The following is a 17,116-nucleotide window of genomic DNA, read 5'->3' on the forward strand; positions in this document are numbered from 1 at the left end:
ATTGTTTTATAACCAAGTAAACACTACATTTCTTCAGCATATATTTCACACTTACTTAAGAATAAATAGAACATTAAGCAAAGACTCACCTCCTCCACCTCCGAGAAGGGTGGAATTAGCTGTAAGAAGAACAAAAGGAGAATTGTTAGCATTCAGCTTCCTAAATATAAACGGAACCAAAACAGAAGACGCTTCACAAGATATTTTCCATTGTTTCAGTAACTTTCATACTTTTCACTAATCCAAAAACATTTATTGCAAAAACACTCATTTATGTAATTTGTAATCAGCCTTTCCCTTTGCACTGTTTTGCAGTATCATCTATGAACATATAAGCTAATAAATAAGGCAGTAATACAATTATTAAAGCTAATGTGTTGAGTAGCTTATGAAGTTACAATTTTGAAGTAATAATTCTATAAACCACATTCCTTAGTGATTATCAAATGAAGTAAAAGTCTTTCATTTTAGAGACACTTAAATAGACTTTGATGCAACTTCTGGGTAGCTCCCCTTGCCTTCTATGACATTGGACCTTTGAGGATGACAACAAGAACCCTTGGCCACATTGATATAAAAGGGTGTTTTATGAATGTATGCAATTAAATTGGAATTTCACTCAGTATATTTAATTGCCTCTGCACCACAATAATCCAGCTACCCATGCCAGAAATGGATAAATCACTTATGGAAAGCAATTTTCAGAGCATGGTGACACAAGACAGTCCTTCAAATTAAGCTAACACAATTGGAGCCATGCCAAACATTTTCCTTTCACTGCCTAGGCAAAAAGCAGAAGGAAAGCCTAGGCTTCTAAACCTGCCCTGTAGATGTGTGGGAAACAAATCCCTGTCATATCATAACATAAACAGAACACAATATAGACGCAAGACTACAAGGGATGAACACGTAGAAATACTCCAAGGTACTTCTTACTGCTTGCTGATGAGTAAAAGGGAGGCAATACCTCAAACCATTTTCTGCTCCAGGACAAAGGTAGATGGCAAAATACACTGAATAGATTAGGTCTTTTCCAGTATCCAAACTTTCTACCCTTATATGTAATTGTTTCTACAGTTTCCCTCTCCTCCTAATAGAAGACTGTAAATTCCCTGCTGCTGTTTCTTTCTATCACTTCCTTGAGACTTTCACAAGAAATGGACAGTTACCTTTGTTTTCCTCATTTCTTTTTCAGACATTCTGCAAACACCTTTGACTTAACATCCACTTCCTGCTCAACCATTTGAACCAACTGTCCCCGACACTGCAATAAAACTGTCTTCATTGTAAAGCTAGGTTTTCCATCAAACTAGAATACGCAAGATCTCTGATTTTAAAAGCAGCATGTACCACGAATACTATTACCTTAACAGGGACTCAAGAAGTAGCTTTACATTATTCAAAATTCAATGTTCTCTAAAGAAATAAATACGCAGCTTTATATCCAGCACAGCCGACCATATCAAATCAAAGCAAATTACAGACAGTTATCCATCCCAGAACTGGATGTTCCTACACTCACTGAGTAAGCAAATCATTGAGACAAGGACCTAGAGAGATGTTCTCATGCATCTTTCTGATCCAGGACCAGTTCTAATACTCTGGAAGATTGGACAGAGGCAAATGGGTAAATAATCTTTATTTCTAGCCATTTTCAAAGAAACACTTGGAGATGCAGAAAGGTTGGAGCAACAGACATAGGCACAAAATGGAAACTTGAAAAAGAGGGCAACATAATCATCCGTTCTTGATGAACATCTCTTGGCTGTCCTCTATAAAGTGCTAGCAGGGAAGAAATATTGCTGCATATAAATTGCCTTTGAAAAAAATACAATGATAATAATACTAAATATGCGCAGACATACAAAGAGTGCCACTGAACTTCAGTCTTTCCATACTTACCTGCTCTTGCCCTCCCTGAAATTCGCTATTAAAGACAGAGATTAAAAACATATTTTTACAGCAGTTTCCAAAGGCTTCCTGTAACAGGCAAAATCACCCTCCCATCCATGCAGTAAGATGAGTTTATCTGAGACAAAAATCAGTGTACTTCATAGCAGAAGAAAATACAAGTAACAAAGTGTCATTTGCCATGAGTCTGCTATTCAAGGGTATTCTTTTTTGGTACAGTAGACTACACCTATAATTACTGTCCTAATTCTTAAATGAGTCAAATTCTAGAATTTCAGCTATTACGTTTGGGAGACTTGAGAGACACAGCTAAGACCTGTTATATGTCACTGTATCCAAAGTTTCCACTGCTAAAAATGTTCCTTCTGATACCCAGCCAACATCCCTATTGCAAACTCTCATTCAATGGCTTCTCAGAGAATTATGTTTCTCTCATTAACTTTTCCTGACAATGTTCATCTTTCCAATACTTTATAAAACTTGTCACTAACATGTACTATAAGTCAGCATCACACACTTCTCTATAGAAACAGCAAAAACAGTTCAAATACATTTTTGGCTGCAATGCTACAGCTATTGAAATTGCAGTAATAATTCACAAGCACTTTTTTGTAAAGGGAATTATGCTCGCATACTAGAAGGAAAATTAAGCCATTTTCCTATGATGCCAGGAAAGATCATGACTGAATTTACAGGATCCTTCCCTGAAAGATAACGTGCCATTCAAAAAGTGAGGAGTTTTACTTTCAGATTTTTCAGACTGTACCTGAAAGGCTCAATAAAATACACCTCTCTCTGTCCATCTCTGGGAAAGCCTTACCATTAAAGGAGTAACTTGTCACTTAGCACCAAATGAAACCTTTTCCCCTGCCAGAGCTCAGAGAACAGGTCAGCACAACCCCATGGCTGTCATCACATCGCATTACACTGGAGCAAGCACGGCCTCTCTTCTCAGTCCCTCAGTGTTAACCTACAGCTGCGTTTTGTACATCAGTGCTTCCATATGATCAAGTCTCGCAAAACATTGCGAAAGGGGCTCCCATTGTAGAGGTACAACTATGGGTAGGTATGAGTGACCAGCGGTGGGACCCTGGGAGCTTCCATCTCCAGACCTGATGCAGTTCAAATTCCTCCCCTCAAGCCTGCACCACTACCGTGTGCACTTGCACAACTCCCCTTGTAATTCAGAGCATGCACAGCCTTAGGCAGCACCCACTACAACATTAATGGACAAATAGTACATCCATCTTGACCAACCTCTTATTTCTGTATTCCAGAGCTGGACAAGATTCTGAAGTCACAGGATACTTGGAGTGGGAGGGAAGAGAAAGAGTGAACTGCTACCAAGTTACCAAGGCAAAGAACAGTCAAAAAAACAAATAAGCATAAAAGGGGCTCCAAAGAAATGTGAAGTAAAGACTTCTTGCAGCTGATTTCATTCCCCTCGTTACTCTTTCAAGTCAACCTTTCTAAAATTTCCCCCTTAAAAACCACACTCTACAATAGATTCCTGGCCTAAAAATCCGCTCACAATAAAAACCTCGAAATATTATTTTAATATGGACCCATTTATACTAAGAGGAGCGATGACAGAGAGTGGTCAGGCAGCCAGCAGAATACGTACTTCCTTCTCAGACTGAAATACAACCCACATGGATAGAAGCCCATCCGAAAAACCTCAGTGAGCGATGGCCTGCAAGGGGCAGAGAGCTCATCTGATTTCAAATATTTCTGCCTGCACCAGTGACATAGGGTTCAATAAAGAACAGTAATAACAATAAGGTAAAACACAACCGTATCTGGGGACCAGTTCCTGTGGTGTATTTTAAACAGCGACTTCGGGATGAAACAAATCACAGCCCAGGAGATGCTGTGCATCTCCACCACTTTAAAAAGTCTTGAACTCTACGTTTTGAGAGACAGATCTCACTTCCAGTCTGCCTCACAACAGCAAATGGAAATACATCTAGAAGTATTAATATGGCTTTCAGCCCTTTAGTTATAGATTTAGCCACATTTGAACCATTAGCACTAAAATGTGTTTCTACAAAGTTCAGGCTCATCTCTAAGAAAAAACTTACTCTTTAAAAAAGGAAAAATCCACTTAAAAGAAAACATAGCCTCTAATCACTGAGTATAACAATTTAAGCCCTTAATGTGATGTTTATGACCCCAGATTCAGCCAGAAATTCAGTATTTCAAATGACTTGGCACCTCAACGGACTTGAATTTTTAACACAGAATAGCAGGACAAGGACAGAGCTACTAAGCAAACTCCATGAACGCTGCTCCAGTCTACCCAGAACACTCCACTCTTGCCCTAAGAAACAATATTCCTTCCAGAACACTTCTGTGGGGGAGAGGAATAGAAAAAAAGAGAAGAAAAATAGAGGACCTGGAAGGAAAGAATTTGAAGTAAGCTCAGTTTCTCATTATAGAATTCCCACAATGAGATCTCAGGTTACTAACATGTACAAATTTGAATAATGAATATACCAGCATATTTGACAAATAAGAACTGGACATGAATGTTTTCAATCTCAGCCTTCTTACTGAGTGAAGTCATACAGGCTTCCAACACTTCTTTGACTGAATAAGCAGATCAGAAACTTTGGCACAGGTCTTTTAACATTTCCCTCAATATTCTCTTTACAACAGCATCCTCGCCAAGAAGTAGGATTATTTGAAATTTCGTGGAAAGAAAATGAATGCTGAAGAAGTTCACCTCAAATGGAACTGAAATTCTTTCTGTGCTGTAAGCCAACAGCGAGAGAAAATGAAAAGGGAGGTATGCATGGGTTGCTTAAACAGACATTTGCAGACACAGAATTAGTTTTTCTGCTGTCACTTCTGTGGAATTTAGAAAACAGAAAAGATGTGAACACCAATTTTTGCAATTCTCTGGGGATAACATGCTTTTAGCTTTGTGAACAACAGAGCTGAATAACTGCTTACTTTTTGTTAGCATATACTCAACTGACAACATTTTAGAAACGTAAATTCTTCTGGGAGTATGTCTTTGTCAAGTATTAACGGCACTAGTAACTTAAATTGACATCTATGTCATACAGCCGTGCATCTGTCAGGATAATAAAAATATACTTTTAAAAGATTACTTGATACTGTCTGACTTTGGCAGCAGATGTTGGAGCTTATTTTGATGTAAAAAAGATTGAATATTTTTGTCAATACTTTCTAATTGTGAAATTTATTCAAGAAGACATCTTTATAACTGGCAGTGTTTTAAGACACAAGACATTCTATTGCCTCAGACACCATTTTTATTCATCAATAAAACATCGTAACAGGCAGCTGGTGAGCAGAGTACCAGTAATTTATGGAACGGGAGGCTACATTTCTTCCAGGTGTTTCGTGAGACATCTTTACCTGTCAGTGTGCTTTGTTTGATCTTTTCTCAAGAAAGCAGAGAGAACAAAGAAGAGAGAGCTAACAACTGCACCTCGCACATTCAACCGTTTTTAACACGGGACGTGTTTTGGTGCCTTAAAGTAAGAAGCTTTAAGCTTCAAGATCATGAAGTAATTCTGAAGTATATAGAGTAAATAAAATACAGGCATACACAATATGCTATAGTACAGTCGCCAGTATAATTAACTTGGCTCAAAATACTTCCTTGCACACAAAGCCACAGCAATCAAGAGAGGTAAAATAACACTGGAGAACAGACTGGCCCACAGATTTGCAAAGTTATGTAAATGCCTAATTATGCAAAGCAGAGACTACTGGAAATTAGAAAACCACCCAGCCTAGAAAACAAGACTGACTTAAAACGTATAGGCATATCAGTAAGCACCACTATTAGCATCTTCAGACACTTATGTGGCTTTTGCAAACACAACCTTCAGATACTTACTCTGGAGGGTGTGACAATAACCTGCATGCAACCATACACCAGAAACAGCTCCATAATACAGGTAGCAGTAACTCACCTAACTGTTTTCTACAGTGCGCAAGATTTCTATGAACAAGTTGCTTCACTCTATACCTGGAAAGAGCTGTTGCCCATTCCTACACTGCCCAAAGACCTGGCCTGGATCCAGTCTGTTCCTGAGAGCTCCTAAAGATGCTTTTAAGTTTGCTCAATAGCTTTGGGCTGTGGTTGCTTTTAATGGGTGACTAACAGCACATCATATTCCCAATACACACTCAAAGACTTCAGCTTCCATGTATTAAGAAATCTCCTCCAATTCTGCCCATAAAAAACCTCTGTAAATAGATGTGAACATCTACCCAGTCTTGTATTATTGTTAGTAAAGACTACAAGCTCTCCTTCTAAAAACCCAGCATAACCAGAAGCATGACCTAATGAGTCCAAACGATTCAGCTTACGAAGTTTCCAACACCTGTATTAGCAAAACAGATGACGTGGGAGACAAAAGAGAGGGACTACATTTTCCATGCCTTACTTTTTTCCCGAATACTGCAAGTGCACACTGCAAGTCTGTCCTACTTTAAAGATAAATCAAACCTAATGGAGGGTTTTGTGCAATTAAAAGTACAGGGTTTATGTCTGCAACTAATAAAATGGCTTTGTGGTCATACAACCTGTGCTAATCCACCCTCACAAATTCTGTATGGAGAACAAATTGTTAAAATGATGTTCTGCCATCTTTGCAGATCAAGCGTCATTATCTCCGATTTCAAGTTTGCAAAGGGTATTTCATAGGCATATTAAGGGGAAAAAGAATCTGCATAATAGTAAGTGCTGAGGAGTTGATCCTGTCAAGGAAATTGCCTTCACAACATTCTGAATTCAATAAGGAAACAATAACTGTCCGAACTTTCCCGCTATTTTTCTTCTTCTAATACATTACCAACTCAGTATCTAACATGCATTTACACAAGAAAGCTATTTCTAAAAGTTATATATGGCACCCATTAAGCTCCATCAGTCAGATGCAAAGCATCTCGGAAATCTGATATAAAGAGTTAAAAATCCCCACCGAACCCACAAACCCCAATGTAGGCATGGCAGCGGTCAGCAGCAGCATACTGTTAATGCTCTATAGAAGCAAGCACGCAGCTATCAGTTTATCATTTCAAACTGGGAGTACATCAGAGGCACACCTTCGTAGCAGAAGGAGAAAAATGACAGGTTTTTCCCTTACAGAGAAATACAGTAATTGCTCTAATGCAAAGTGAGAAAATTAACAGAAACTGAAGGTAACATGTGAGAGAAGGTGTTTGGCTGAGAGTACTTCCTAAATGCTGCTGCATAAACTTCTATATGGACTGAAGATCAGGCTGCAACTTTAAAATGAGCCTAAACTTTACAGTAGCCTGAGGACTCCACATCACCACAACTGATTCTTGACGGAGAAGTCAGACAGAAACAGCAAAAAGTGTGACTTAAAAGAATACCCCAAAAAACCAAATGCACTTCTTCTTAAGAATGGAACCCTTCAGTCCCAAACACAACTCTGCAAAGTGTTTCAGGTGAACTCCTACAAACTCAGCAGTTCACTCATTCATACCAACGGAATTCATACCCTCTGTACCCATCCACCAGTAGTTTGAGCAGACCAGAAATATCTAGTCCAAATCAAAGGAAAGAAAGTGATGCAAAAGGCAAAGCTTTCCTGCCAGCACCTTGCGAAGGACAGTTAGAAGAACCTGTTTAATGAGGCTGACCTCATCTTTGGGAGGGCAAAGACGACAGACTTGTTGATACAGAAGCTGCAGTTTGAAGGGAAGGAGATAGAAAAGACTAAAACTGGCTGGCAAGCACAGAACTGTCCATCAGCACGTTTTACACCAACCCCGCTGCAGAAGGCATGCACGTTTCTCACATTCCTCTCATTATTTTCTGGCAAACATGAGAAAGAAAGGCACAAAGCAGGCATAATTTCATTCTAAAACACAGGCTGATGAATGGCCACACGCGCTACCAGATGCTAAAGGGAAAAGCTACGAATTAAGATTTCATCCATTTTGCGTGTCAGCTTGTGGTTTGCTCAATCACTTAAAGCTGCCTTCTAGATCATCAAGGTATTTTAGAATCTAGCCGAGCTGTAAAGCAACAGGAACTTATTTCAGGGCAGAATAAGGAGGAAAAAAAAATAGTCAGGCCTACTACAGCCAATTCTTCATCTCATAATTCAGGCCATTTGTGTGGTTTGCAAATGTAACATTAAAGGGAATCAAAGTGCTGCAGTATATAATTAATCCATTTAAGTAGAGTCGTCATCAATATTTAAAAGCCTACACAAAATAGAGTAAGAGGTAGTGCTGGGTTCTACCTGCACAATTACAAAGCAGCTTTGGTAGTAATTATTTCAAAATAATTAGTGAAATTTATATAATCTGTGCATCTTTCCACTATCCCGAAGGTACCAGAACACGTTATCTGGAAACCAGACTAAACTAGAATGAAGTTGTTTGTGCTTTTCGCTTTTGTCTTCAAAATTACAACCAGCTCAGAACCACCCAAAATCTACCTCTACACAAGGACACCATCCTATGAGCTATTTCTTCTCTTTTTAATTCATTTTTAAAACACTGGTATGGTACTTCTCCTGTAGCTCATCACAAGATTTCATTTCAGTTTCCATCACTAAGAAATAATTGCCTAATACTTCACTTCCAGAAGGAAAACGTCTGATTGCAAAAAAAGTTTTAATAAAGCAACAATTATGCTCTGAAAATCCAGAAAAGAAATCAAAAGGTGATGAAAACTAACAGATTTCAGTCGTGAAACATGAATATTTCACATGCAGGCTTCGAAGCCATAAAAACACCTTAACTCATTACGAAATCAAAGGCCAATGCTGAAAAGAAGCTACCTGGGGCCTTGCCCTGACAGCAGCACAGGGTGTTTTTCCACAGGATACCCAGCAGTAAGAGGTACCCAGTGGTGCAGGCACACCCTGGGGTGCTTCTGATTTATTCAAAGGCAGACTAAGCAAGGTCAAGCTTGCTTAGGCTCACCTCAGCGGGCACATTTTCAACTTAAAGGAGCAAGTGTCCACACTAGTGCTGTTTACAGTATTAACACTCGGGAACAATATTCAGTTTAAAAAAGCAAATGGAAAAAGAAAGGAAAAAGAAAATAAAGGCACACCTCATGGCCTACCAAAGAAGCCCTCACATTTTCTTCCAGCTAGACAGACAAGACTTCACTTGCAAGTTTTGCCGCAAAGTTAGAGGAAGGCAAGGTGTTATTGCACTGTTTTTGCAAGAGCAGCCTGGAAGGAAGATTTTGACAATGAATTACAAGCTCCTGCAAGCAACTAGTGCAGACATGTAGGATTTGAAGAGCCTGCAAGTGGAGCACTGAAGTAAGGTCTACTTTAAAATGTCTCCAACTGGGTTGAATGTAACAGGCTCTGCATATGAATGTGTTGTATAAGCTCTCTAACGATCTTTTCTTTATATAGCCTGAAATTAGAAGCAGCTCCCACTGTGGTCAGTGTGAGCCACATTACAGAAGAAACAGAGGATCTGGTTATGTATTTTACTGTACTTTATTTTGTTTTCAAACACAGGCCCAAACTGTTGCTATGGGGCTAAATATTTGTATAACAGCCATGTGTTCCTTCATGAGGGAAAGTGGAACTTAATAACCTTGGTATTTCAGTCAAACCAGGAATAATGCATGGCAGGACGCTGGAGAGGGACTCTTCATTAGGGACTGTAGTGATAGGACAAGGGGTAATGGGTTCAAACTGAAACAGGGGAAACTTAGATTGGATATAAGGAAGTTCTTTACTGTAAGGGTGGTGAGGCACTGGAATGGGCTGCCCAAGGAAGTTGGGAATGCTCCATCCCTGGCGGTGTTCAAGGCCAGGTTGGACAGAGCCTTGGGTGAGATGGTTTAGTGTGAGGTGTCCCTGTTCATGGCAGGGGGGTTGGAACTGGATGATCTTAAGGTCCTTTCCAACTCTAACTATTCTATGATTCTATGAATATACTGTTGTCCAATGTATTATCCATACTTTATCCCGATTCTTTCAAAAAGTTACCATCTATAAACTAAAAAAATCAAATCCCCAAAAGTTGTGAAAACCATGAAACATATCAAGAATAGAGTGGCTATCAACTTACTTTATCAGAGAAATCAGAAATTGACCCTTTTACGATAAAAGTCAGCTTAGTCAGAGGGAGATTGATTATCCTCTCCGTTTTACTGTCCCTGGAACATCCAGCCCACGAAATGTCTTAAAATGGAGAAAAACAATCTAAATTGTGAAAAAATATGGGAGAAAAACCTCCACTTTAACTGTTAGCTTCCCATTTTTACCTGCCCTGAGAACTGAACGAGCTCTACTGAGGAACCTTAAAGAAAAGGGAGATCACAAGTAATCAGAATGATGTGAAGGCCTGTAGATATTTTCAAAGGCATGACAGAGCCAAGAGCCCAGAGCCCTGGCAATGACAGCATTTCAGACTGTGTGGCACAGTTCTTTGTTCAGCTTGTTGAGGGTTTTAATCTCTCCTAGCTGCAGATGCTCACAGTTCATGATACCGCTCAACAATTGTCAGGTTGGAGCCACACTGCTGGGTTATTTGCCTACCAAACAGTGCCCTGAACCTAATTTGCCTCTGTATCAGCTGTGTATCTGCTCCTTGGCTACCCCATGGCTGCGTGAGAGCTAAATCAAGGAGTCAGGTTTATTATACTCTCAAGATAGCTCTTTAACACGAAGATTACAGGCACTTCTTAATGATGAAGGAGATTAAAGCTATTATAAAAAATACATGCAGTAAATAGGCACTGTTGTTATAAGATTATGCATTCAAGCAGATAATATCTGGCAGAAGCAGTATTAAGGCTTTGATGAAAAATTTACTGAGGTTGGGCTGGACAAGAATCTTTCATTTCCTCCGAAGCACAACAGGAGGGCAGGCTGGTGGCACTGTCACACACCAACCATGCCACCCAGAAACTGTCAAGCTGCCACACCTCATCCATAACTTCATCGTATAAGCACCAGAGCATCAGCGCTAAAACTTAACAGTCCTCGCTTCCTGCTAATTCCAGTGGTTGGATTCACATGTGGAAATGTTGCCCATATTAAGCAGGACTCACACAAGGCTATTCCCATTAGACAACGTATTTTCGCTGTCTAGAGCAGACACAACTTCTGGATGGAGACCAAAACACCACATGTAGAAGACTGCTTTCCCTGAATGCCCAGACGAGAGGTAGGCACTGTCAGCTGGCAACATGGGACCATCTGTGTTTTGTGAACCCGAGACAGATGATGTGAATTCACCCTCTGGTGGCAAAGATGCTTGTGGTTAATTCACCATCACCACCACAAGCACTTCCACCACAAATCCTTTCAGCTATAATCACTACTCAAAACCGCAAGAACTGCTTCTACTTGCTATTTTTGCTAACGTTTCCTTTCATTGTTTCTTGTAACAGTTTGCCCATTCATTCAAGAGTTGTACCACTGTGTAAAACAAATAGAAGAAACTAATAGTTTGACCCTCTGCCTGGGCCACAACTCAATCACAATCTTTTCTGTATTCCACAGCACCTAACTTTCGGAGGTATTTGCACTGAAAGCTTCAATAAAAAGGACTGTGGCTCACTACTCAGAGCTTACAAAACAGCAAACAAGGCAAAAGATGAAAGTTTTGCAAACAATTTCTACAGACAATTGGACCAAAGATATATTTGGGAAAGCAGATCATCCACTTCAAAATATGTTGCTGGTTTTTTCCTATTACTGAGGGCTTTTTAAGTGTTGGTCAAATAAGCACTTCTGCGTTTTTGGTTTACCCATCTTTCTGCAAGGCAAAAAGGAAGACAAATACACGTAACACAAAAGTCCACAGTAAGATGAATGCGTCCTGCCCATGCTTAGTCTTTCTTCTTCCAAATGTTCCAGTATGTACAGCCCACCTACAGCAACCTTCTGAAAACATATTCTCACTAAGTTGGCACTTTAACGAGTTCTCATTCTTTAGAATCATAGAATCATAGAATAGTTAGGGTTGGAAAGGACCTTAAGATCATCATGTTCCAACCCCCTGCCATGAACAGGGACACCTCACACTAAACCATGTCACCCAAGGCTCTGTTCAACCTGGCCTTGAACACCGCCAGGGATGGAGCATTCCCAGCTTCCTTGGGCAACCCATTCCAGTGCCTCACCACCCTTACAGTAAAGAATTTCTTCTTTATATCCAATCTAAACTTCCCCTGTTTAAGTTTGAACCCGTTACCCCTTGTCCTGTCACTACAGTCCCTAATGAAGAGTCCCTATAATGAGAGTTTCTATACTTTGTACCAGGAAAATCCAAAACGTTAAGAAGCTCCAAGCTTCCATATAGACTTTTAGAATCCAGGCTTTGCATGTAACTCAGAGTGATCTATTCCACACCAAGGAAACACAAAGAGGGATCCCCTAACCTAATCTGTGCATGGCGAACACTTGATTTTATCATTCCAATACTACTAGCATGATATAAGTCAGCTGAGTACATCTGAAAAATGTGCTGAGAAAACAAGGGCAGAATTAGGCAAAGTACAAATGTTGCTTATATGAATACAGAGTATACCAGTAATGTCAAAGGATATTACAAGCATACTATGCTATATATAAAAGCACATCTGTAAGGCAGGTAAAGTATGTTTTTATAGCTGCTCTGAAAAGGAAAAGATGAATCGTCCTTTAAAGCTCACTATAAAATTACTTCTCTAGTGGCAATTAATAGAGAGAGGCCCCAAAACACCAGTCACAGGCTCTAACCATCAGGGAGAAGGAAATTAAATGACAATTAAAAAAACCCCAACTTTATTGTACATGGAAAAATCTGTTTTCTCTTGGAAAGCAACTACAGCAATCTCATATCTTATAACCACATTAGCAAAGAAACGGTTCAGTGGGAAGCCAGAGATGATCCTAAGTCCCTGAAGCATCAGGTAGGTACATTACAATAAGAAACCTACACTAGTAAATACATAACTTATGCTTATGGTCCTGTTTGCAGGAAGAGATTTCCTGTTAATTTACCTCTAATAATGTTGTGATCTAAGAATATCACTCCTACTGATGCATGTAAAACCCACAAAGAGTCCAAAATTTGACCAGAATTTGTTACAGACAGCCAAACCCACACTGCTGTGGCTGGGTAAGGGACTGCGCAGGAGCACGGCTCTTTCCTCCCCCTCAAGTCTCAGGCAGTCCTCACTTTATACTTCAGACAAATTAAATCTACTGCAATTAATGATTATAGTTTTTCCTTCAATCAGCCCATATTCCTCTAGGAAATTAACTTAGCTATTAAAAGCCTAAAGGCTGGAAAGGAACCTAGTTAGATGAGTTTTACCTCCTCTGTATTGCCTGTGTAATCAAATGCAGTTTCCCCACCAGTTTAATTCTAATCAGTTTAATTACTGAAAATTACAACGAAGAAAAAAACCCACCCTTACTTCTTACACCAGAACAAAGGAGAAAAGCTACACATGAGTACTGGGTCGTAACACTTTGATACTGCACGTGAGAGAGAGGAAATGACCAAAAATAAAGACAAATTCTACTGTTCCTTAGCTATCAGACTGAGGAGGTGGAAATGACAAGCCACAAGAATCAAACTCAGCGCAGACTACTGCCAAGGTGTGAAAGCGGGGGAAGAGTTTATTACTTCAGTATTGCAAAGCCTTGATTACACAGAACCCGTGTAGCTCTGCTGAGTCTTAAACTGCATTTCCTACTCAGTCTTTTGGCCAAATGCTTCCTGCACAGAGCAATGGAAAAGCAACACATGCACCACCCAGGATGGCTTAATTCTCCATTCCCCACCAAGAGAAAGAAGCTTGCAACTGAAGCAGAGGAGAGCTGCCCATGCACGGGGACAGAAAACTAGGCTAGGAGCCATGCTCCTTTCTTGCCCTCTCTCTAAAACAAAACTGTTTTAAGTAGTCCACACTGAGGAAGGAGAAACCAAAGGAAAACATGGAGGTAAGCGTTTCAACCATAGAAAAACACTGCGGAATCCAAACTGAAGAATAACACCCCCGGAAGAGAACGGAGCCTAAGAAAGAAGTCCAGGATTGAGACACAAAGGAACTAATCCCTAAACCAGAAAAGGAGTGAAAGATAACAGTATAAGCTGCTAACTGAAATGCTCTATTTTATATGATATAAAAATACTGAGATGAAAGGCCTCTTAAACAAGTCTGTTAGACACACACAGAGTTATACAGAAATATTTTATGAGTAAGTATGCATGTTTTTCTCTTTATTTCCTAATGTAATGAAACTCCCTTTTTAAAAAGTAATTATTTCATGGTACGTTTCTCTTATCTCCTGCCACAAGAAACTTCTGTGCTGATCAGACAAAACTACAAGGTAATATCACGCCTTTATTTCTTCCAAAATACACAAAATGTAGACCAAATTCTTTCTTTTGTTGCATGTTGGTTTCTTTCTACCATTTTTCCCCTTTGACCACAATGGCTTTGCTGTCTACTTCATCATTTTAAGGACCTCAGTCAAGGCCACTTTAAATCTTTTCCGTACAGATGACTAATCCCAGTAATCCCATTTAAACTGCTAGTTTACATTCTACTAATAATACTGCAAAGCCATCTGAGCTGTGCAAGAAACGAGTAGGAGGATGCTGGTGACTCTTACTGAAAGACATTGTGATTACTGCAGAAAGTGGAAAACCGACTGCCACAAAGCAAGGACTGGTGCTAGTCATAGAGATACCAGCACTTAAAGGCTAAAAATACTGGAACGGACTGCTTTATTTCTGCTGAATTCACCAATCAGTTTTGTATTTTGGAATGTGCACTGCAGAAAAGAGGAATTCTGGCTCATCACAGACAAAAAAACGTCATCCTGCTCCAAAAAGGAAACTTGTGAAATCCAAGATAAGTTTTAAACTGTGTTCACCAATCCTTTAATAATGGCAATTGGGGGGTGGAGGGGGAAGTACCACAGCAGCACCCAGCTTCCTGGGATCTGCACAGAAACATAAGGAAGGTGAACTAAATAAACTTTACCAAAAGGCAGCCTGACAAATACGCCATGTCTTTTAAAGAAAGACCACTTTGTCGCAGGCCAACTCACGTGCTCCTCACAAGGTCTCCTTCTGTGCCAAGATGTCTGTAGCCATGAAGTCTTTAAGAATTCCCTTAGCTTGCAAAGAACTGCAGAAAACAGTAGTATCTTGATGAGCAAACACGCCTGTGCCTGAGTCTACAGTGCTCTCCTGAAGGGACTATCTAATCGAGGACATCAAGATATAAACTCCCAGGGTAAAGAATCCTCATACTTATGGTAAATGCAAGTTACTTATTCACCACCTTTGTTCAAAAATACATGTCTGTGAACAATTACCAGGCTGTAGAGGTAATGGGATCAAGAATATCTAACAGGACAATAGGACTCAATCAAAGCTTTTAGAAGTTCTAGACTTAGATAAGCTGCCCTCATGTATCCTTACCCACTCCCATAGAATGGCTTGGGTTGAAAGTGACCTTAAAGATCAGCTAATTCCAACCCCCCTGCCATGCCCCAATGCCTTTATCATCACCAATTAAAAGGGTACTTTAACTAGTCTTTTCCCCAGTTTTTCCTAGACTTTTCTTCTCTTAGAAGATGGGGAAAGCTGCCGAGATGTATCTTGAAAACCCTGAAGGTTCTGACTTTTGAAGCATTAATAAAACCTCCACTGAATAAAATGAGAAAAGAATTTAGAATCATAGAGTATTTAATATTCCAGAGGCATGGATCTATTAGCAGTAACTCCTTACTAGCTGATGGCTTTTCTATCTGCTCCATTTGTGATACAATTTCTTCTTCTTCTGGAACATCAACAATTATAAAACAGAATATGAGAGGAACAAAGGAAAGAAAACCACAAAAAAACCCAGCAACTAAACAAGAAACATTAATCACAAGGAAGCAAATAAAGGCAAGACTGTGACAGAAGATTTGCCAAAACCCTCTCTTTTTTCCCCACACAAGATACACCAATGTATGCACATTCCCAATTCACATTACAAATTTTAAGTGCATCTCTTGAAATGCATCTATGAGACACTTTTAAAAAGAATTATTATTATAAAAGCTGCAAAAGGAGCAACACAAAAAACAGATGTACGTGGTAGCGGGGGACAGAGATACCCCCATCCCCATTATGGGTACCTTTCCTGTAACAAATCAAAGACAACTTCCATTGAGACCCACACTAACTGAGTCTCATATGGCAGGCTGAACTGTTATGAATGCAATCAGATGACATGTTCCAATGTTACAATATCCAAATTAATCTTTAAAAGAACAAACCTGTATCTGTTTGAAGCACCTAAGATAGTTCTTTAAAATGAAGAGAAAAAGAAAGCCGAAGTAGAGATTAAAACAGCCTATGTTAGTTTTATAACAGAGAGGATATTAATATATACACTATCACCGCCATCTCACTGAAGCTGAGATTTGAAATACATTACATCCTGCTCATGAAACATCCTTTCATAAAGATAAATTCAACCATTGCTGGACCCAAAGGACTTCTGAGATGAATAAATGCACTTAACCTGTATTTCCTGTTCTCCAAAATCAATAATTCCAGAGGATGTCCATCTGGAGGTTCAAGCCTCTTTCACACAACCTACAAACCAGCCAGAACTCACAGGGGCATGGAAAGCTCTCGTGCCACCACCACCACAAGGGTCAGTACTGACTAAACAGCCAGCCTTCAAATGATTAAACTGCCTAATCTGAGAAATACCATAGAACCAGAAGGCTGGATATGTCCTTAGTTTCAGCAAACAAATCTCGCCGCTCAGCAATTTCACTTCTTACTGTTAAGGGATGTTATGACAGCTCCACAGTGGATTCATATTTAAATATAACTTTAGTCCCCTCTTGCATCCTCTGAAACATCCATCACTGTAACTTTAGCCTTTTCATAATTTAAATGAATAATCTTCAGCTCCTAAGTACTGCTTTAGTCTGTTTTGACAGACAAAATTAATACCTCTTGCAGTTACTGCTGGAAAGTACTAGAAGCCCCAGTTATCAGATGCTTTGACCTTGCCCCTCCAGCCAGTTACTCATGCTGTCAGCTAACTTCCATGGGTCCGTGTATCCAGCACCCTCGCCAGGAGCAGCCCAGCACAGCTGCCCCACAGGAGATGGGAAGGGATGAGCGATGCCAGGGAGGATCTGCTGTGACAGGCCATGTGGGACTCAGCAACTGCAGATTAGCCCCAAATGGT

General features: G+C 39.8%; 1 protein-coding gene across 3 annotated transcripts in view; it reads right to left on the reverse strand.

Moving 5' to 3' along the window:
* MACROD2 (mono-ADP ribosylhydrolase 2) overlaps nucleotides 1-17,116 on the reverse strand; it is an 890,631-nt gene that overhangs the window by 697,066 nt on the left and 176,449 nt on the right. For all 3 annotated transcript variants that reach the window (XM_065682311.1, XM_065682310.1, XM_065682309.1), the window contains exon 4: nucleotides 90-119. In XM_065682311.1, the coding sequence (XP_065538383.1) occupies nucleotides 90-119 (30 nt within the window). The remainder of the gene's footprint in view (nucleotides 1-89; nucleotides 120-17,116) is intronic.

This window comes from Lathamus discolor, chromosome 5 (genome assembly GCF_037157495.1).
Source record: "Lathamus discolor isolate bLatDis1 chromosome 5, bLatDis1.hap1, whole genome shotgun sequence".
In the NCBI taxonomy this organism is placed as follows: Eukaryota; Metazoa; Chordata; class Aves; order Psittaciformes; family Psittacidae; genus Lathamus; species Lathamus discolor.